A 22,857-nucleotide genomic window follows, 5' to 3' on the forward strand; every position below is an offset into this window, starting at 1 on the left:
CCTACCTACAGAAAATGCAGGATGAGCGTGGAAATGCGGTGCATAAAGGTCATGATGTTCATCTTGTTCTCATGTAGGGAACTGTAACATAATGTGTCAAAGACAGCGCATGGAGCAGCAGATGAAGTCGTACATTAAAGCCCTGAAAAAATCCATTAACCAGGAGCGTTTCCTCATCCGTGTGGCTGGATTGGAGTACGAGGTGGCACAGAAGGTCCCACAAGCTGGACAGAGGCAGGAGAACTGTGGACCGGGACGAGAAAAAGACAGCGGCCGCTGTGGTAAGAACGGAAGAGTGAGTGGGGTTTGTTTTATATTAACCCCCCTCTCCACTGCAACTTGATGCAAGAGAGCTATCTTAAAACAAAGTACCAACTGTTAAGAACGAACGAGAGCATCTACTAGAGATGGTCTGGGACTTGCACTCTGTCATAAAACCGTTAACTTGTAGGCTATTTAGTTGAGACTCTAATTTTTAGGTCTACAAGGAGGATTTTTTTTTTTTAGATTATTATGACGCTGATACTAGGGTTGCCACCTTCAGCGAGGCAAAATAAGGGACCCCCATTCACGATGAATACCCCCCCCCCCCCCAAAGAAAACACGCTCAAGTATGTAAACTTCTAACAGAACATATTAATATTTGATTATTTGTAATTATTAGTCTTTTTTTTGACAGTTCTGCAGCTGTTACCTTAATGGGACAATTTTTTTTTATTATTAATTTGCTTAAATTAGGGCTACATTTATTTGTCCCATTTTTATCTAAATAATTGAATTGTTTTTTTCTTTACTTTTTAAAATGCCAAATTGTATATGACATTTTTGATTATTTACTATGTATAAATTTATGATTTATATAAATGATAAATTAATAAGGGTCTAATATTAATCATAATCTATTAATTAATCTGTCTAATAATGTCTAGAAATATAATAATTATGTCTACCAAGCTCTGATAATGTATGGAATATTATATTAATATAATAACAGACTATCCAAATTTTAATAAAACAATAGGCCTTGAAGCACAGATGTCTGTTACTTTAAAAATATGAAAAATGTATCATAATTTACCCAGGTTGTTCTAAACCTGCATAAAGTTCTTTTTTCTTCTGAACACAAAAGTAGATACTTATGTGGGTAACTAAACAGCTGCTGGTCCTCAGTAACTTCAAAATACTATCAGAGTCATTGGGGACCAGAAACTCTTTGGCTACCCACATAAACAAGTATTTTCTTTTATGTTCAACAAATTATTACAGGTTTGGAATATCTTGTGGGTGTGTAAACCGTCCCTTTAAGTCACAGTTCACCGTGAGCAACTGAAATGTTTCTCTGCAAACTGCGCGTTCATCATTAGTTACTGGACAGACCAGGCCCGCTTCTAGGATTGTGTGACTTGGGGGGCATTTCGAAAACTTGGTGGGGCAGCATTATTTTACAGTGGTGGTGGTGGTGAGGGGGTATTAAAGAATTGTGCTACAAACAAATACAACTCATTACATACACTATAAACACTTTTAAAGAGACAGACATGTAGATGTTTGCGGAAGATGTTTTCTCTGTTTTGGATTTTAAATACTGTTTTTGACAGATAATATCATACTATTTTTGCTTTTCCCTTCACCAATGTCGTATCCTGTCAGCAGTAACCTGTCCATTGGCGTTTTTGAGTGCCGTCGATGTAGTGTTGCCCAATATTGCTATTAAAAACAAAACCGAAATTATTTCAAATCTTAAAGATATTTCTGACCCCAAACCACAACTCTCTCTGAGACTCGTTTACTTCGTCAGCATCTCGCAACAGTTGTCATTATACATGTCATGCAGACATTCATATGAGGAGTTTGACCGCAAATGAGTCATTCAGAGAACAAATTTTATTTTTGAGCATGAGACATTTACCGAGGTCCGGACCGCGGTGGTCTCATATCTGGCTACCGGCCTGGTTGGTCAGACTTTATTCACTTCATCAATTATAAGTGTTTGGTTTAATTCAAAAGCAGTTTTTGGCAAATTCATAATGATTCACTTTGATTATTAAATTGTATTAGTTTTAAATAAAATAGGCTACATTTAAATAATATTTCAATGCTTTCTCTAATGTTTAAAACTATTCAGGATTGTTTATTGCACCAAATGTAATTTCAAAGGAACATTAAATGTATGTACAGTTGAAGTCACCATTGCGAGATCTTCAAAATATTAATGATTTTAAAATTATTATTTAATGTATTTTGTTTTTAGTAGGCCTACAGCTATTTTAAAATAAGCCATTTTTATATACGCTAATAGATTTTTACATACAGACCACAAGACTAAATACTAACTGAAATTACATAAAAATTTTGTTCAAAAGATTACTTGATTCTTAATACTGTGAGTTGTCATAATCAAAAACTGCAAACATTTAGTGATGCTCAAGGCAACATATTAAGATTTTTCTTTAGATCAGCGGGCAGAACAGGACTGCTGCACAGGACAAACATGGGACTTATCATAAAAACAAATCATAAAATCAGTCTGGATCATCAGGTAATGAAAATCACCTGCTTAATTTGTGTAAATGCACATATGGACTATATGTAAACACCTGTTATGTGAAAAAGCTTATTTCAGGGCAGTACTGAATTAAAAAAACATGCAATAAAAAAAAGAAAATTCAATTTTTCCTCTTCTTTTTAGACTATTGCTATATTGCAGATTCTGCAAGGTGTATGTAAACTTATGACTTAAATATATAAAAATATGTGGAGCGTGTGTCACGAATAAAGTGAAAATGAAGTGAAAAATGTCAGATCATTAAATTTAGATCTGCATATAGTGCATCATATTTCTTTTTATGAGTTTTTACAGCATTTTGCATTATAACTAATCACACAAGATTCTCTTGATTTTATGAAGTCAATGGCCAGTCATGCAAGCGTTCAGATGAGTCATGCTGAAACGCTGGTGTTTTTGGTCAGTGCGTGCTCGCTGACTGAATTCTGCACTCTGGCGAATTCTCTCATCAGAAACTACAAAATGCAGATGTACATGCCATGTAAATAAGAGATGCATTCATCATACACGGCAGACAGCATCACTGATATAACTGGAGCTTTTTTTTTTTGAGTGCTTACACGCGCTAGACTGAAGTCAGTGATAATGTTCTTTGCTTGTTGTTTTTGTTTGAATAACTGGACATGCAGAGTTATAATTATAAACTTAAAATGTGTTTTTATTAAACCTGTGGTCAGGCTAAATACAACGGCACGCATTCTGGAGACTCTTGTCACAATGAAAAACAAAGACGCCAAAATGCAATCACGCGCAAATGAGCTTCTCTAATACCTCGTGTGAAATTGATCTCATTATAATTGCTATTAGTATTATAAACAGTGCAAAATACTTATTTGCTGATTCATCTGTGTTGGCATTTGTAAAATATGGGACAAATCGTATTTTAAGGGACAGGTGGCAACCCTAGCTGATACTGTTCACCCCTTTTTTTCTGTGAAAATGTGTTGTTGTTTGCTTTTATATTCCATAGCAGTTTTTCCCAAGAAATACCTATAAATTATACATTTTATATAAATAAAATATGTGAAATATGAAATAAATTCTCCAGCAATAAGGTTCAGAAAACTAACCTGCAGCATATTGAAAAATGTCGCTGAAAGAGATTTGGCTTGGACTCTGATCGCCTAATCGTTTGTTTTTTTTATGCAGAAGTGCTGCAAAATGTGTAAAATGAACAGAAGTTTTGCCATTGCTATTCTTTGACAGTGATAGTTATCTGAAATTGCTTGCAAGCATTTATAAAAAGGAATTGTAAAATTGTAATGGAAACACACCTAACTAAAGCAAAGTTCACAAGTCTTGGGTAACGAATTATAGCATTTTGCATTGATTGCTTGAAACCAGGTTTTTATCATCAAATTTCAAAGTTGCATCTGTCCAAAAAAAACAGAACTCAGAATTTCAGCTTCCTCACTGCTGCCCCTACTGGCTGCTCTCTCTTAGTCAGATGTTTGCCGGGGTCATACTACCACGGTGAGCAGGAACGCTGTGTCCAGTGCCCACCTGGAACATTCCAGGAACGTGAAGGTCAGCTGGCCTGTGACCTTTGTCCTGGAGGAGACCGCCATGGCCCAGCAGGGGCACGCAACATCACGTCATGTGCAGGTAACTAGACTTAATCAGTGTGCCTTCTACTTGAAATAGATGTAAATGTTTCCTGCACTAGGCACTTATTAATTTTTCTTTTAAGAGTACATTTTTTACCATTCTTGGTAATTTTTGTCTGTTTATAGGTCAATGTCCGCCTGGATATTTCTCCAGCGATGGGTTCAAGCCCTGTCAGCTGTGCCCCGTGGGAACGTACCAGCCCGACCCTGGACGGACACTCTGCTTCCCCTGTGGAGGTGGGCTCGGTACCAAAAGAGAGGGTGCCAGCTCCTTTAATGACTGTGAGGTCAAAGGTCAGACATTTTGACACTCTACAGTGGAGTGCATTTACATAAATCTAGACAGTGGGCACAAAATAATGTTTGGAGCAAAATGTGCACAATTTTTTATGTCGTTTACACCGGTGTAATTTTGCCATCATTGAGATACTATTATAGGTTTTAGTAATATTTCAAATCAGTTTTTTTTCTTTTAATTAGTTAACGTTTCAGTCATTTTGTTGTGTTGTCATTTTATTACTATTATTTTTTTATATATTTTGTTACTTTTTATTTAAATTGTCGTTATTTTACTGTATCATATATATCACACAAGTTAAATAAAATGAGAAATATTCTGGGAGGAGAGTAATGAAAATTGAAATGAACCACGCAAGGCGGTAGTCAGTTTACTGATATTTGTGCCATTATTTAATGACCAAATAAAGCATGTCTGAACCCATTTCGTGCCTGTGTTTAGTAGATTACTCGCACATGATTACCATCAACTCTGCTTGTTTGCAACCCTAAGCTAATTTGCACTGCTTTTTGTAGATTGCGTTGATAATTACGGAAATGATCCAGCTGCATCTGTATTCTTTAATTTGCACGTTGATCAGTTGTAGTTCTTTCCTCTCCCATCGCACTTTTATAGGATTGCTAATCTGTTCTGTTTAGTAAATTTGGCCCATGTGTGTGCTAAGGAAGCTTCATGCTAAATCAGCCCATGTGATATTGGTGTTTGTGTGTGTAGTGTTGTGTTCTCCAGGTCACTATTATAACACCTCAGTTCATCGCTGCATCCGCTGTCCTCATGGAACCTACCAGGCTGAGTTCAGACAGAACTACTGCATTTCCTGTCCTGGAAACACCACCACAGACTTCGACGGGGCCATCAGTGTGTCTCAATGCAAGAGTGAGTCTTCATTCTTAAGCACTTCTAATCAGTCGCTTAATCAAATCAAATCAATATCTTTATTTCCAGACTCAAGGTCCATTAGCAAAAGACAGACAACACAAACCAAAACAGTACCCATTAAAAAAGACAGTTATGCCAATACTTCCTCATAGAGGACTGATATTGCACTTCAGTAAGCCTAGGATTTGTCAACATTATAATATTATTATGTGAATTGTCCAGCCGACAAATAAATTTCTACATCAAATTTCTCATTAAAGCAGGGAATGATTGTACTCTTGCCTTCCAGAATAAATCACTTGCACTGCACCTTCTTGGTTTTTCAGCAGGATCCTCATACAATCATTGTACGCAACCTGAAGCTTACAACCAGATCATCAGCATAGATATAGTGATTGACTGTGATATCACCAAGCATACATCCAGTCCTACAGTCGCTTAGTTCTTCTGTCAATTCATTCATATAGACATTAAAAAGAGCTGGTGAAAGTAAACCTCCTTGGCGCACTCTATTACTTACTCTAAATGAATCTGAGACACAATTACTCCACCTTATCTGCATACTTTGATTAGTGTACCAGTATTCTTAATATACTATTAGATATGCCCCTTTGTCTTAGTTTACTGAACAACTTCTGATGATTAACTCTATCGAAAGCTTTAGAAGCATCAATAAACCCGATTATAACAGTGTAATTTTGTCTTTTATACAGTTGTACTACTTCCTTCAGAGCATATATACACACATCATTACTATGGTGTGCCTTAAAACCAAACTGATTGTCTGTAGTATCAAGATAAACAACTAATCGATCTAATATGATTCTTTCCAAAACCTTAAAGACACAACACTCGCTAACTCAATTGGTCTATAGTTATCCAAACTACCTACCTTGCCTTATCTTTAATAAGCAACAAGATTACTGACAACATTGACTCTGGCAACAGCCCATGTATCATAAAACCAGTAAAGCAATTTGCGATAACAACCACAAGCCTAGGGCTCACAATTTTAAGTGTTCAGCAGTAATTTGATCTATACCACCAGTTTTTCCTTCCTTAAGCTGAATAATTGCTTGATAAACCTCATTTGTTGTAATACTTCCTGTATCCACACTAGAGACTACTTCCACTTTACATGGCTCACTCTTTACACAATTAAACAGAGTAGAATAATGCTGTCTCCACAACTGTGCTATATTCTCAGCTCCAGAAACACCCTCAACAGAGCATGGTAATGTCACATTACTCCTATTTCTTGATCTTACATCCTTCCAGAATAATCAGGCTAAGTTAAAATCTGGAAATAAAAGCAATGTCAGATCAGCAAATTGCATTTTGAGTGAACTGATGTGTTTAATGAAGGATAAACCTGTATTTTGGAACTGGGAATAAAAAGCATTTAAGGAATAAAAAGTTATCCAGGTCCGTTTTACCATAATGTTATCTTGTTGTTTGTGGTGTGTTCAGATCGGGAATGTGGGGGTGAAATAGGTGAGTTCATCGGGTACATCGAGTCCCCCAACTATCCGGGAAACTACCCAGCCAATGTAGAGTGTATCTGGACGATCAACCCTCCACACAAACGCAAGATTCTGATCGTGGTTCCTGAGATCTTCCTCCCATCTGAGGATGAGTGTGGAGATGTCCTAGTAATGAGGAAGAACGGTAAGTTTTTGTGCTCTGCTAGGCTTAACCTTCATATTAACTGTCAAAAATGATTTCAGTACAACATACTACCGTTCAAAAGTTTGGGATCAGAAAGCTTTTTAAAGAAGTCTCTTATGCTCATCAAATTTGCATTTATTTCAAAAATACAGAAGAAAACTGTAATATTATGAAATATTATTGTAATTTAAAATAATGGTTTACTATTTTAATATACTTTAAAACAATTTATTCCTGTGATGCATAGCTGTATTTTCAGCATCATTACTCCAGTCTTCAGTGTCACATGATCCTTCAGAAATCATTCTAATATACTGAATTATTATATGTTGGAAACAGTTTTTACTGCATATTATTTTTGTGAAACCTGTGATACTACTTTCAGGATTCTTTGATGAATACAAAGTAAAAACAAAAAACAACCTAATATTTATTTTCAGCAAGGATGTGTTAAATTACTAAAGTTATGGTAAAGACTATAAGATTGTTAGAAAAGATTGATATTTTGAATAAATGCTGTTCTTTTTAACTTTTTGAAAATTGACTCAATATAACTGTGACTACACTTAAAGCTTTTACTGTTATAAAAACAGATTTGTGAGCATTATTGGAATTGAATTGTTAGAATAAACACGCAACACACCTCGTGCTTGCCATCACAGAATCTACAAATGAGAATAAAGTGTGTCATCATCAAGGCTTTCACAGCCGATTTTGAGCAACTGCAGCGGCTGGTCTCGTTTTGCTCTCGCAGTACTTTAATGGCACGTGATCGCAACGCTGCTGCAGCACCAAAGTCGGACAAATTTTCTAACCAGAATGCATTGCTTTTGTCAGGCGGCAGCCGATCATTGCGACGCCTCATGAAGTCGAACAAACCTAATGATTTCTTAAGTATCATGACACTGAAGACTAGAGTGATGAAAATTCAGCTTTGCATCACATGCATAAATTAAAATGTTAAACCATTATTTTAAATTGTAATATTTCATAAGATTAGTGTTTTTTCCTGTATTTTTATCAAATAAATTCAGCCTTCATGAGCATAAGAAACATGTTTAAAAAACACTAAAAACTTTTGGACAGCAGTCTAGGTTTGATATTAGCGCAATAAAATATTGGCTTACCAGGGTGTCTGCAGTCTCTCCATGTTAGTGGTGATGGTTTGCTTCCAAAAATATGTTAGCTTTGACATTTTCTCTTCTTAGGGTCAGCGACCTCTATAACCACTTATGAAACATGTCAGACATACGAGAGACCGATTGCATTTACAGCCCGATCGCGCCGCCTCTGGATCAACTTCAAATCCAACGATGTAAACAGCGCTCGCGGATTCCAGATTCCATACGTCACTTACGATGGTAAAGTCTCGAGATCAGCACTTATCTGTGTACAGAAAAAAATAAAGCTAAAAATTCTCAGGAGAAAGATTTGTGATGGGTTTCAATACATTCTTAACTTTCATTGTCACTAAAGTGTGTTTGATTTTCCTTTATTTAGAAGACTATGAGCAACTGGTTGAAGACATTGTAAGAGATGGAAGACTTTACGCCTCTGAAAACCATCAAGAAATACTTAAGGTCAGTTTTGCATTGACTGCACTGCAAAACTGTCTGCATTTTTTGTTTTCCAATACAAATATCTTAAGATACATTAACTTGAGTTAAGTAAAATGACTTAAGATGTAAGTCTTGTTTTTTGAAAAATGTATCAAAAGCAAGTTTTTGTTTAAAATCTGCCAATGGGTAAGAAAAATAAGTTTTCCCCTTGAAACAAGTTTACTTTTCTGTCCCCACTTGCAGATGTATTTCTTGTTTGAAAGGGTTACTCCACCCCAAAATGAAAATTTTGTCATTAATTACTTACCCACGTGTCATTCCAAACCCGTAAAACCTTCGTTCGTCTATGGAAGGCAATTTAAGATATTTTGGATGAAAACCAGGGGTGTCCCAGTGAATGTCCCACTGACTGCCAAACAATTAACACTGTCAAGGCCCAGAAAAGTATAAAAGACATCGTCAAATATGTCCATCTGCCATCAGCGGTTCAACTGTAATTTTACGAAGCTACAAGAATACTTTTTGTATGCAAAGAAAACAAAAATAACGACTTTATTCAATAATTCGTCTCCTGCGTCAGCATAGCACCATTTTGGAGAGTATCCACTGGATGCAAACGGTGTACGCTGTTCTGTATCAGCTGCGCCACACGGATACGTCTTCTACATGTTTACTCTTTGATCAGAACGAAAACAGCGTATCCGTGTGGTGCGGCTGACACAGAACAACGTACGCAGTTTGCGTCCAGCAGATTGTTGACCACTATTGTTGACGAATTGTTGAATAAAGTCGTTATTTTAGTTTTCTTTGCATACAAAAAGTATTCTTGTAGCTTCGTAAAATAGACGGACATATTTGACGATGTCTTTCATACTTTTCTGGGCCTTGACAGTGTTAATTACTTGGCAGTCAATGTGACAGTCACAAGCCTCCCGGGTTTCATCCAAAATATCTTAAATTGTGTTCCGAAGATGAACGAAGCTTTTACGGGTTTGGAACGACAAGTGTAAGTGTAAGTGATTAATTACAATTTTCATTTTGGGGTGGAGTAACCCTTTAAGCTCACTTAATTTCGATACATTTTTTTTAGAAAATAATTGTTTTTCGCTTTTCAATTTAAACCATCTTCAATTAAGAATATTTAGATATTTATACTGGGAAAACAAGAAAAAATTAGGGATTTTTTTTATTTGCAGTGTAATGAAGTCTAACTTTGCAATAACAGCAATGAATGTGTTAAGATACTTTTTATGCGTTTTCCAAGACACAAGTCTAATTTACTATTAAACTCGATTAAACTGTGTTCAAGTAATAGAAAGATTGTTTAAACTGCTTGTTTCCATGCAATGACCATACATGATGACAGTTTATTCCAGGTCTCATTCCATTTCTCTTTTCTTTTTTTGTTTTTTTGTTTCTCGCCAGGATAAAAAACTGATTAAAACTCTGTTCGACGTGCTGGCTCACCCAAACAATTACTACAAGTACTCAACTCGGGACTCCACAGAAATGCTCCCGCGTTCCTTCATACGCCTCATCCACAGCAAAGTCTCCGCCTTCCTGCGTCCATATAAATAGTCAAAAGTCTGCCTCCACACACCTCCAGTCACCTGGCCTCGAGTCAACGGGATCCTACACACACATTTAAAGGAAATACACACACACACACACACACACACACACACACACACACATTTTCAACAGCGCACACAAACAACCACACTATGCAGATGTTTCACTTTACCTTTTTCTTTTCTTTTTCTTGTCAGTCATCTCTGAGGGGAAAAAATGCTTCTGTGTAGTCTACATGTAACGCAGTCGTATCAAGCCAAACCGAAGTGTTTCCTTTCTCTACGTGTCGGTCACCGTTCTGTGCTGTGTCGATGTTTTTGTTCGGTGGTTTGCACGCTCAGTCCTGAGGCGTCCCGTAGAGGAAGACGATGGTTTGGGTGGTTCCCACACCCCCTGTTAAGAGCGACGTGTGAGTTTAAACACGCCTGATTGTGTTGTACAGACTAAAGAAAGTTGTAGCATGTCAAAGAAAAGAAAAGCTATTTGTCGAACTGGAGCTAGCTGTGATCGTGCTTTAATAATAGGCTTTTTTCCCAATTTCCAGTTCTCGTAAACTCGTAGTTCTCAAAATAAATGTACAATCTTTTGTATATCTGTACTTTTAGTGTGCTCTTGGTAAGATCTAATTCATATCAAGCATTTCACAATGATAAAGCATTATATTTGAGCTCCTAGAGCATACATATAATCTCTAAAGGTCATGCTGTTAAAACAGTAATGTTTTATTAAGGTCTGCCTGTTCGGATTGTATTATTGTCAACTGCATATTCGTCTATTTCCTAATATTCAAGTTAATTTAAGGCATAAGAGATATGTGGGTTATTGGAAAGGCGCGGGTGATGAAAAGGTCGGTTGGTGTTGTAAAAACTGTTAACACTCAGTTCTGTGAAGGTGTTTTGCAGGACATGCAATTGCTGCTTCTTCAGAAACGTCACTTTAAGCCTTTGGTTTTACCTAATGCGATTCAAGAAATTTCCTACAGAGAAGAGCAGTCGAGGGGCCCAACTCTTTCACAGGTTGGAAGTAATGTTTTCATAATCCAGGCACGAATCGCTGATAAACATAAACCACAGGTTGACGCGGATAGACTCGAGTAGAAAATATGGCACCGCTCCACATTTCAGGATGAATCGACAGTGTTTTGAGATTGTTTTGCACATTACGTAAGGACCTAAAGACAAGCAGTGTTCGGGTTACAGGTGTTGGGTTTGCCTAAAGTGCAAAAGTGTTGGGATAAACCTGTGGATGTTGACATTTATGAGTGTTTCTTGCATTAATTATGAACCGTTAGTATTCCTCACGAATGTGTTTATAGATAAAGCCCTTCACATAAAGTGAGAAAAGAACAAGGTCAAACCATACCCAGTTTTGATATGTAAACAGAAAAGGACTGGTCAAAATGGTAGTTTACTGTTCTCTCTTTTTTTTTTTTTTTTGTATATTGTAAATATGAAATAAACGTAGACTAATCAGAGTCTGAGAGATAAGTCCAAACACAAGTTGTTCTCCCGACCTTGTATTTACCGTTTTGCTATCCTTAATGTCCAAGGCTGACGCAAAAGAGGGTAGATTCGAACTTTAAACATTATCGCCAGATACATACTCTATGCAAGTATGCAAACGCTTGGCCAATGTGTTGCAAGCACACGGTCCCGGTTGTATATAAACATGCACTCATGAATTCATCCAGTCTTCGGGACGTAAGGGGGACGATGGTTACTTTTTGAAATAAACAACAGAAAGCTAGCTATATACATCAGCTTTAACTTGCTCAATGAGATTCTCTTCGCCATCTCAGTAGTTCATCTAAAACACAAATCTCACTGTAGTTTACGCTAATGCAATGCTCAGAATGCAACATAGTACTTGCACATTTCAGAAAACAGCGATTCATTAAATCAAGCTAAAAATGTTTGCATTGACATACTTGCGTAGAATGTTTTGGGTCTATTTCTGTGCTGGAAAAAAAAAAAAGACAATTTTGTGGTATTGACTTCGCTGGCTCCACATGGGGTCAATGCATTTAACCGTAACCTTTGTGTTTAATCCAAACCTCTTTTAATTAAAGTTAATCCGTCTACAGACACGCATGGTTGTCCTACCCAATTTGTGAGATATTTGTAAGGGTTATTTTATGAAGCAGTTATTGACTTTTTAGGTATTTTGTACATTTGTCAGCTATTACATGGGTCACTAATATAATTGTTTAAATGTATAAATATGATAGTATAGAAAGAAAAAGGAAGAAAAAATTAAAGCTTGGATCAACCCAATAAGTGAAATGTCAATATTGCCCCACTCGCAGAAACCAAACTCAAGTTCAACTCACCGTCTACTACTAAACATGTCATGTGTCAGCACTGCAAGTTGGATATTTCCGTGAAAAAAGGATGGGTCATATGTGAAATAGCCACAATTGCCATGAAATGAAAAGTGTGTGGCAAAGTAGTCAATGTTTTGTTGAATGTTCACTAAAAGAAATGCAGAGTATTAGCTACTCTAACTAGTTGATGTCATTAGCGGTCTGTGACTGCAGCTTTATTTTTATAATTTACTCTTTGTCTTTGCTCTACCAAACCCATTTCAAACAATGTTAAATGTTTTGATCAATCCATGTTGCGGTTTTATTTTTATTTTTTCATCTGTCTTTTCCCCATTTTTCAGTGTCTTTTTTGTTAGAGAAAAAAAAAAAATACTTTGCCACAATGTTTCACGGAATTGGAAATGGTATTTGCACTTGAAATTTGTTTATGCTCATGTAAAAATGTCTGGATTTAGTATTGTCTTTTTAAATGAAAGAAATTGGTGTTCTTAAAGTTGTCTATTTTGATTTCTTTACATGTATACAGAAAAAAAGTCACTGAAACGGAAGCAAAAAAAATGATTTAAGTAAAAGTAAACAATAATAATAATAGTAAATTATAAAAAGGATACACAATGCAGCAGAGTATGTAAGTATAGCTAAACTTATTCCTTCATTATTTCAGAATATTTTATTTTGGGCGTTAATGTTTTTATCCAGATTTACATACCTGGGGAAAATTACCAATATTTATGTTATTATTTGTCATGCTAATGTTAAATATGACTAAAATATATTTATAATGCTTTATAATTTTCGTGAAATCTCATCAGCCGTGATTAGCTAAACAGCCTCGAGGATATTATTCATAAAGTAGTTACGAGAGTAAAATATTAACGACATTAATATATATTTTTACTAAGCAATAGCTCACCCGAAAACAACAACCGTTATCACCTTTCTGTCATCAACTATGGCCGACTTTCTTGCGTGGATTGTTTACAATCACTTCGCATGTCATTAATATTCATAACAGTATCAACAACTCAATTACATAAGATTAAGCATTAAAACAGTTCTTTCATACCGCAAAATAAGTTTTTGTAGAGAATGCCTCAGAGTTTTGTAGAGAACTCTGCTGTTCCCGCGTCTTCCACTCAGAACTGAACTGCGCATGCGCGAAGGGTCGACGTGTTTTTCCGTTTCTAACCCCAGACATATATAACATACATTTATTTTTTTTAATGGGATTGAAATACTGAAACATTCAAACGCTAACCACTTTCCATTTTTATTACAAGACTTTAGGGTAAAGCACAGTAACATACTTTGTTGCAGATAGAATATCTATACAGTATAGTTTATATGGATTTTATTTTTATAAACATAAGTTGCTTACTGCCAATTTTTGTGCAAATTAAATAACCAAGCTTTTCTGGTCTCATTCTCTTTTTTTTTTTTTTGCAAACAATGTTCTTTCTCTTTTTCATATATATATATATATATGAAAACAAGCTATAAAAATAGTATCCATGATGCTGTAGAGTAACAGAAAATATATAAATATAAAATATTAATTGTAAATAAAAATCAGAGTGCTATTTTTGCAACAATAAATAGTCTGAGTAAATACTAAATAGCGTTCCGCTCATTTTAATGAAATACAGTGAAAAGAAATAAGCTTTATTATGACTTTGAGACAGGCAGATGTTTTGTTTCTTTCAGTTGAATATTGTTTGTTTCATCGTGCGGATTTCTACACACATTCTGGAAGTTTTGGAATCCATTCCCCATCTGGGCCACAGGTGACAAAACTCTCTCCTGCAAGCCTTAAACCAGGACTGCAGGCGATTGTCACTGTGTTCCCGTATTTATAGACCGCCCTAAAACCCCTCATTCTTGATCCACCTGGCACATGTGGGTTAGGACAGACAATGTCTGAAAAGCACAGAAAATAGTCTGTCAATTCATTTATGCATTCATGTCTGGCAATTAATTTGAGAGAACATACTAATGTAAATTTTGTAATATTAAAGGGACCACAGAAATATTTGATTTTATATATATGAACATTGGTTTTAGTCGCCAGAGAAATATATATACATATAAAGTAAATGAATAAACAGTAAATAAAGTAAATTAATTAATTAAAATAAAAACTTAATAAAATAAATAAAAGATAGATAAATAAAATAGTGCTGTCAAATGATTAATCGCATCCAAAATAAAAGTTTTTGTTTGCATAATATATGTGTGTGTACTCTATTATATATAAATATATTTAAAATATAAAATATATTTTAAGAAATATTTTTCTTAAATATATGCATGCATGTGTGTATATTTACATATACATAATAAATATACACAGTACACACGCATTATGTAAACAAAACCTTTTTTTAACAAAATAAATATAAAATAAAAAAAATTAAATAAAAATCGAAAAGTAAATAATTTTAAAAATACGAAATACATAAAATCAATAGAAAGTAAACTAAATAAAATTTCTCCAGAAAGTTAAAAAACGATGAGCCCTTTATGAATATACGAAATCAACATTGTGCACAGCAGAAACTAGTTATAGTTAGTAGATCATTTTAACTTATCTTACCCTAGCTGAAAACCTAAAATATATTGAAATACACAACTATATAGTCTTATGGTCAATATTCAAAGACCACTCTTTATATGCGCACCTTTGCACTCAGGAGGAGGAGCGCTCCAGGTGCCGCTCTTGGTGCAGTAAATCTCTCTCTCACCGATCAGAGCTCCGGTACGGCAGTGATAGGACAACACGTGGCCGAGGGGAACAAGGTCATATATGGGGTCAAACATCTCAGTGTTCCTGACCTCTGGAGGTGGAGGACAGTACACAGCTGCAAAACACACATATATCATCCATCTATGAGACAGATGTAGTCTGTGTACAGTAGGAAGCTAAATCCATAGGCATTTGGTTTGTAATATTTGAAATCAAGCTATACAACATTAAAAAAAAAGAGCAAAATCTCAGAAAACAGTCATACGTTCACACACAGGGCTCCTTCCATCCCAGCCTCCATCCCTGCAGATCCGCACTTTTGGCCCAATCAGCTCATACCTAACGAGAGCCATAAAAACAAAAGGTGGATAAATGTCTAATAAAATGACACCAGCATCCTGGCATTTTTATAAACAGGGGTTTCACAGTGATGCCATAGAAGAACCATTTTGGTTCCCCAAACCAAACAACTCCAGTCCACATTAATATCATGTGACGTGAAAAGCTGCATGTTTGTAAGAAACAAATCCACCATTAAAACACAGCTTTTGGCTTCTCAAGATGATAACTGATGGACTGGAGTGGTGTGGATTATTGTGATGTTTTTATCAGCTGTTTGGACTCTCATTCTGACGGCACCCATTCACTGCAGAGCATCCATTGCTGAGCAAGTGATGTAATGCTACATTTCTCCAAATCTGATGAAGAGACAAACTCATCTACATCTAAAAACAGAAGTGAGAATGCACTTGTATTATAAGCGCTGCTGTCTCTCACCCTTCTTGACAGACGGCTGTAGCCGAATCTCCAAATGACACGCCTGTGTACTCGAACCGGCCGTAGGAAATCTCTCCAGCAGATCCACATTTCTTCCCTTTTGATATAAACAAGTTGTCAGATTCTTCAAACACATCAGGAAAGCCATGACCAGCATAAATCCAACAAGATTTCATCATTTATCAAAGATTACTGGAACAAAAAAATAAATGACTGCTTCACAACATTATCTTTTGATGTTAATAACCTTGAAAAGCAGACATTCTCTCTTATCTTTAACTCTAGAAGGCAAATATCCCTTAAAACCATCATCAAAAGATTAAACAATAGCACACTTCAAAAATTATTTCTTGTCTTGTTTTCCAGTACAAATATCTACAGTAAACATTCCTAAATCGAGATACATTTTTTTGAGAAGCAAAATTACTTTCTATTGTTTGTTTTTTTGTTGTTGAAAAATTCATAACTTTAAAATAAATACATTTTATTTATTTTTCTGACCACATTTGCAGATTCTTTTCTTATTCTAAGCAAAAAGTCACTTGATTTTTCTTTCTTTTCTTTTTTTTAGAAAACAAGTCTTAATATCTAAGTTATTTAGCTTTTTTTATACTGAAAAACAAGATAAAAATACTGAGAAAAAAAATTTTTTTTTTGCAGTGCAAGCATTGCAAGAGCAAGGAAAATAACAGATAAAACTAAGTAATATAATAAAAATGAATTAATGATGAGATTAAATGTGATTCTGGACCACAAAACCAGTCTTAAGTCACACAGGTAAATTGTGTAGCAATAGCCAACAATATATGGGGTCATACAATGCCAACAATGTATGGGTCAAAATTTTCGATTTTTCTTTTATGCCAAAAATTATTAGGATATTAAGTAAAGATCATGTTCCGTGAAGATATTTTGTGAATTTACAACCGTAAATATATCAAAACTTAATTTTTGATTAGTAATATGCATTGCTAAGAACTCAATTTGGACAAATTTAAAGGCGATTTTCTCAATATTTCGATTTTTTTGCACCCTCACATTCCAGATTTTTTTAAATAGTTGCATCTCAGCCAAATATTGATGTTACAAACCATACATCATCTGAAAGCTGAATAAATAAGCTTTCCATTGATGTATAAATCTCAATTCTGAAAACTGACCCTATGACTGGTTTTGTGATCCAGGGTCCCATATGTGATAAATGAATATATTATTCAATGAATTACATAATTAAATGATTACTAAATAAAATAATAAAAGAAAACACCACAAATGTATGGATGCTCTCTCTACAACTAATAACCCTTAGATTCTTCAATGTATACAGCGAAAGCAAATGAAGTTAAGAGTCCTCTGGCATACTTTCACATCGGAGCTGCAGGTTTGTCCACTGGCCGTTCTGGCAGCGTATACTGCTAATTCCTCCGGCCCGCCTGTATCCTATACTGCATTTGTAGAGAATGCGAGCACCGGACGGATACTCTCTCAGCGTGGAGGACCTTTCTCTGGGGAAAGCTTGAGGGTATGATGGAGCTCGACCGCATTTACCTGTGAGAGGACCAAGCTGTATTCAATATGCAAAAGTACCATATTTATTTCTGAGATTATATATACACACACACAGAGATTTAATGTACCTGTAATCCTTTTCGGGCGACACTCAGGCAAGGCCTCCCATTGGCCGTCTGGTCCACACGTGACCTGTGCTGGGCCATTCAAATCAAAGCCCTCGTTACAGATGACATCCACAGTGTCTCTGGGTTTGTACACGCTAGATCCAGGTCTTATCCTCCCGTTTGCCAAAGCAGGTGCCGAACAGGTGATTACTGAACATGATCAGTAGAAGAAAATATTATTATTGCTTTTATTTGTAGTTTATTTGTCTTTATGTAATATTCAATGTTTTAAAGTTCCAATTTGGAGGGTTCATGAATTTGTTTAGCAACATGTTCTTCATCATGATGAATTTTTGAAGGTGTTAATGTTACCAGGTTAGTATTACTCAATATTCAATATTTGGGGAAGTCGTGGAGAGAGTCAGACTCGTAATCTAAAAGTTGCGGGTTTGAGTCTCGGGCCGGCAGGGATTGTAGGTGGGGTGAGTGAATGTCCAGCGCTCTCTCCACCCTCAATACCACGACTGAGGTGCCCTTGAGCAAGGCACCGAACCCACAACTGCTCCCCGGGTGCCGCAGCATAAATGCCCACTGCTCCGGGTGTGTGTTCACGGTGTGTGTGTGTGTTCACTACTGTGTGTGTGTTCACGGTGTGTGTGTGTTCACTGCTGTGTGTGTGCACGTTGGATGGGTTAAATGCAGAGCACGAATTCCGAGTATGGGTCACCATACTTGGCAGTATGTCACTTCACTTCATATTCACAATATTGAAGATTATCAGCTTTCATGTGATACAATGATTCAGAAAACATAATCTGTACTTACAACAGCACTTTGGCTCCTTTTGGGTGCCATTTTGAGAGACTAAAGTAAAGTTCATTTAAAGACATATGTTTTAAGTAGTGCTGTCAAACGATTAATCGCGATTAATTGCATCCAAAATAAACGTTTTTGTTAACATAATATATGTGTATGTACTGTGTGTGTGTATATAAATATATATATATATATATAAATACACACACATGCATGTATATATTTCAGAACAATGTAATGTGTATATATTTACATGTACATATTTTATATATATACTGTATGAGTGTGTATTTGACAGCACTAATATATATGTATGTATGTATATAAATTACACACACACACACACACACACGCACCAGTACCTGAAATCCTTTTCGGGTGACACTCAGGCAAAGCCTGCCATTGGCCGTCTGGTCCACACGTGACCTGTGCCGGGCCAATCAGATCAAAGCCCTCACTACAGGTGATGTCTACAGTGTCTTTGGGTTTGTACACCCTGGATCCAGGTCTTATCCTCTCGTTTGCCACAGCAGGTGCTGAACAGGTGATCACTGAACATAAACAGGAGTAGAAAATATTCGTATTGCTTTTATTTGTAGTGAAAAACACAATTAGCATTCATATGTACTGTATGCATGCAGACATGCTTATCTTAAACATGCATCTCAGGGGGGATAAAAATAATAACAAAAATAATACAAATATACGATATGACACCTTCAAAAACAAGTGCACCTTTTTCACCCATCAGTAAAAAAAAATATATCATCATTAGATCAATCATTAGATCGCATTTGTCCAATGGAATGGAAGATGATATAAATCCAACATTGATATGAAAATTGGGTTGACATCAAACCAAAACGTCAACATCTGTCCAATAGTGGAGGTTTAAGTAAATCCAACATTTTTGACGACAACTGTATTTTTTTCTCACCAAAATACAACATCTCCCCAATGTTGACATTGAGCAAATGTTGAGTTTTGACGTCAAACCAATTTTTATTGCTAAGACTCAACATCTGTCCAATAATGGAAGTTGATATAAATCCATCGATGGGTTTTAACATCAACCCGATTTTCATTTTAAAATCAAAACTCAATGCCTGTCCAGTGTTAGAACTTTAAGTGAATCCAGCGTTGGATTTTGGTATCAACCCAGTTTTCAGTTCAAACCAACATTGAACATCTATCCAATATTAAAATCCAACACATCTGTAATTTAATTAGCAGTTAGAAGTAGAGTTAGAAGTTTTAGCAAGCAGCATTAACTCGTTGTATCTGTTGTAATGCATCATTGGTTGAAGGAGGTGGAGTTGAAATCAGGTTCAAACTAAGAATTCAAACCAAGTGTGAAAACAGCATAAAATACCTTTCCAGCACACAGGCAAGCCTTGCCATTGGCCGTCTAGTCCACATGTGACTTGTGGCGAGCCAATCAGATCAAATCCCTCACTGCAGACGATGTTTACAGTGTCTTGGGGTGCGTACTGTGTCCTTTCTCCAGGTTTTATCTGTCTGTTTGCCACAGCAGGTGCTGAACAGATGATCTTTGACACTAAACCAGAAGGAAAAAACAACCGATTGTGCCAAAATCGTGACGTCTGATCTGATGATCAATTACACAAATCCACCATGAGAGGGCAACATTAAGCTGCAGGGCCAGTTTGTTTTCTACAAATCTTGGAAAACCAACCTTTAGAGGGATTTACTGCATACAATCCTCTTACATCTAATACACCGCTGAAACGGCTACTGCATTCAACTTTTTCAAAGTATTTTGATGAGCATGACCGTTAGAAACTTAGGAGTGTTATAATAAAACTAAGATAAAGAAACTCACTGAGATTAAAAATCTCTTTTTCAACAGTGTCCTGTACATTTTAACATGACAAAGGGTTAAACTCACCCTCACAGATGGGGTCCATCCCATTCCAACCTTTTTCTGTGCACATACGGACCCCTTCTCCTCTCAAAACATATCTGCACGAGAAAACAATTATATTAATGAGCAAAAAAAGACATTAACATTATTTAAGGGAAACATTATTTGTCTGCTTTGGTAAAGCATTAAGTAGAGGGAGATCTGTTTTATGCTGAACCAAGTCAAAAAGAAAAGCAAGTCTCTACACTTATTTTACCTTTTCTATTTATTATCAATGAACCATGTTTTCACCAATGTATGGACTGCATACTCAAAGAAAATAAGATTCAAATACCCTTCATTACACACAGCATTGGCTATATCGCCAAATGATCGCCCTTCTTGAGTGTATTGCCCATTTTCTATGTCACCCAGTGCATGGCACTTCTTCTCTGAGAGAATAAATGAGAAAATATGAAAACATGGAGTACAATGAATGAGCAAAAGAGATATTTTAGAGATAGATAAACGGATGCATCTTACTTTCGCATATCATGTTCAAGGTTGTCCATTGTCCTTGCACACACTCTGATGTTCGACTTCCTGCTGATGGTGTGTAACCCAGGGCACATGCATACACCACCTTATCTCCAGAATTGAACAATTCTTTTTGGAGATATTTTCTGAGCAGCGTCTTGTCGGGATATATTGGTGGTTTGCCACATCGAGTGAGACTAGGCCTATGTCTTTGAGACACTGAAATTGACAGTTTCAAAGCACAGCTCAACAACAAAAATGCAGTTATATTTTCTTCAACAGTTTTGTTCATTATTATGCATGTTGGCGGTCATACTAAAAATAACAGCCTAATCACTTCAATAATTACCAATATGTGACCCTGGAGAACAAAAGTCTTAAGTCGCTGGGGTATATTTGTAGCAATAGCCAAAAACACATTGTATGGGTCAAAATTATTCATTTTTCTTTTATGCCCAAAATCATTAGGATATTAAGATCAAGTTCCGTGAAGATATTTGGTAAATTCCCTACCGTAAATATATAAAACCTTAATTTTTAATTAGTAATATGCATTGCTAAGAACTTCATTTGGACAACTTTAAAGGTGATTTTCTCAATATTTAGATTTGGGGGGTTTTTTGCACCCTCAGATTCCAGATTTCCAAATAGTTGTATCTCAGCCAAATATAGTCCGATCCTAACAAACCATACATCAATGGAAAGCTTATGTATTCAACTTTCAGATGATGTATAAATCTCAATTTTGAAAAATTGACCATTATGACTGGTTTTGTGGTCCAGGCTCACATATGATGCTACTAAAGCCTCGTTCAGACTGTCAGCCCGAATCCGATTTGTGCAAATCCGTTTCGAGCTACATTCGTATGTGGTTTGGAATCCTATTAAAATCGCATTTCTGGAAATCTGTTTCAGTCTGGACGCTCAGATCAGATTTAGCGTAGCTTTTTCATGCTCTCACGCCACGTAGAAAACGATGAAGAAACTTTAAGATATTAAGCAAGTATATGACTCCAATAGGAAATCTATTTTAAACGAGTGCTTAAGGAAAAACTCTCTAGGTATGCACAAGAATACAACTCCACCTATTAAGACTTAAATCTTATATGAACTTAATGTTTAACTTTATGCCTATATGAATCCAACTGTATGCATTTGGTATCTTCCAGTAACACTGAATATTGCTCAAACTGCTTAGAAATAAAGGATTACTATAATTAAATAACCCAGCCTGTAATAAGCCTACAGTACTAGTTGGTCTTAGCTTGACCAGCTGACAAGTGCCCATCAAACTAGACATTAGGCTGGTTAAACGTATTTAAACACATAATTCAGTAAAATAGTCTTGAATTCAAACAAAATATGTGTACATGAAATATTTTCATTAATAAAGTGGCAGGAATAGCGGTGCAACGTGTCAAATAAAGCGTTCGGTGATTATAGCGATCCAGTTTATATTATGCTAGATATAAAAGTTAACGTTACTCACCGACAAAGTGCGCAAACACGAGTATGAGTATATTCCTCCAAACAAGCGCCATAATTCACGGACGACTGCAGAAGAAGTGAAGACGAAGGAGTCTGTCACCAAAACAACTGCGTTTGGCACTAATGCTTTTAACAGAAGCCTGTCGTCATGAGAGCTCCGCCTGTTTAACCCACAGAAACACTTCTACATCAGGTAGGCTATGGTTCTTGTAAAATAAACGACTGATTCGTTCAAATAATATCAAAATTGCGTTTCTGTGGAAGAGTAAGAGCTCAGGTTCATCTAGACGCGCTTCTGGCACCCTTCACTAGCTTAGTACCTATTATGTTACTAGTAGCTATTTTTAATTACTTTCTTAATCATTAATCCAAAAGTGATTAGCGGCCAATATTATTCAGTTTATCTAGTATGAAATTAAGGACACCTATTATAGTATTATCTACTGGGGCCGGTAGCATAAACTAGTCTTAAAAAGTAATCTTTTTTTTTTTTTTCTTCAAGACTGGTCATAATTGTTTTTAATTGAATTATGAAAAGGTAGAT

General features: G+C 35.9%; 2 protein-coding genes across 2 annotated transcripts in view; one reads left to right on the forward strand and one right to left on the reverse strand.

The window, feature by feature from the left end:
- Positions 1-12,963, forward strand: part of LOC306859897 (signal peptide, CUB and EGF-like domain-containing protein 3) — a 113,000-nt gene extending 100,037 nt beyond the window's left edge. Inside the window, exons 16-23 of the mRNA XM_079401294.1 lie at positions 78-281; positions 4,010-4,171; positions 4,300-4,467; positions 5,186-5,347; positions 6,821-7,018; positions 8,227-8,379; positions 8,519-8,598; positions 10,003-12,963. Of these exons, the coding sequence (XP_079257420.1) occupies positions 78-281; positions 4,010-4,171; positions 4,300-4,467; positions 5,186-5,347; positions 6,821-7,018; positions 8,227-8,379; positions 8,519-8,598; positions 10,003-10,155 (1,280 nt within the window). The 3' untranslated portion in view covers positions 10,156-12,963. The remainder of the gene's footprint in view (positions 1-77; positions 282-4,009; positions 4,172-4,299; positions 4,468-5,185; positions 5,348-6,820; positions 7,019-8,226; positions 8,380-8,518; positions 8,599-10,002) is intronic.
- A 1,125-nt stretch (positions 12,964-14,088) lies between these two features.
- Positions 14,089-22,638, reverse strand: LOC306859898 (complement receptor type 2). The gene is made up of 12 exons (XM_079401295.1): positions 22,315-22,638; positions 20,832-21,044; positions 20,644-20,740; positions 20,334-20,407; positions 19,797-19,982; positions 18,787-18,975; positions 17,630-17,818; positions 17,355-17,540; positions 15,993-16,089; positions 15,481-15,554; positions 15,151-15,330; positions 14,089-14,389 (listed from the first exon to the last, which is right to left on the reverse strand). The coding sequence occupies exons 1-12, from the start codon at positions 22,364-22,366 to the stop codon at positions 14,208-14,210; spliced, it is 1,719 nt and encodes a 572-aa protein (XP_079257421.1). The 5' UTR covers positions 22,367-22,638; the 3' UTR covers positions 14,089-14,207.
- Between the last annotated feature and the right edge of the window lie 219 nt (positions 22,639-22,857).

The sequence above is a fragment of the Barbus barbus genome, assembly GCF_936440315.1.
Source record: "Barbus barbus genome assembly, chromosome: 40".
NCBI lineage: Eukaryota > Metazoa > Chordata > Actinopteri > Cypriniformes > Cyprinidae > Barbus > Barbus barbus.

Excerpts from the sequence above, each read along its gene's own strand:
- LOC306859898 (XM_079401295.1), bottom strand. The coding sequence starts at position 22,366 with ATGGCGCTTGTTTGGAGGAATATACTCATACTCGTGTTTGCGCACTTT. Across the intron at positions 18,976-19,796 it reads CTTGCCTGTGTGCTGGAAAG|TGATCACCTGTTCAGCACCT; the intron begins GTATTTTATGCT and ends GTTTATGTTCAG. Across the intron at positions 16,090-17,354 it reads CCTGCAGCTCCGATGTGAAA|GGAAGAAATGTGGATCTGCT; the intron begins GTATGCCAGAGG and ends TTATATCAAAAG.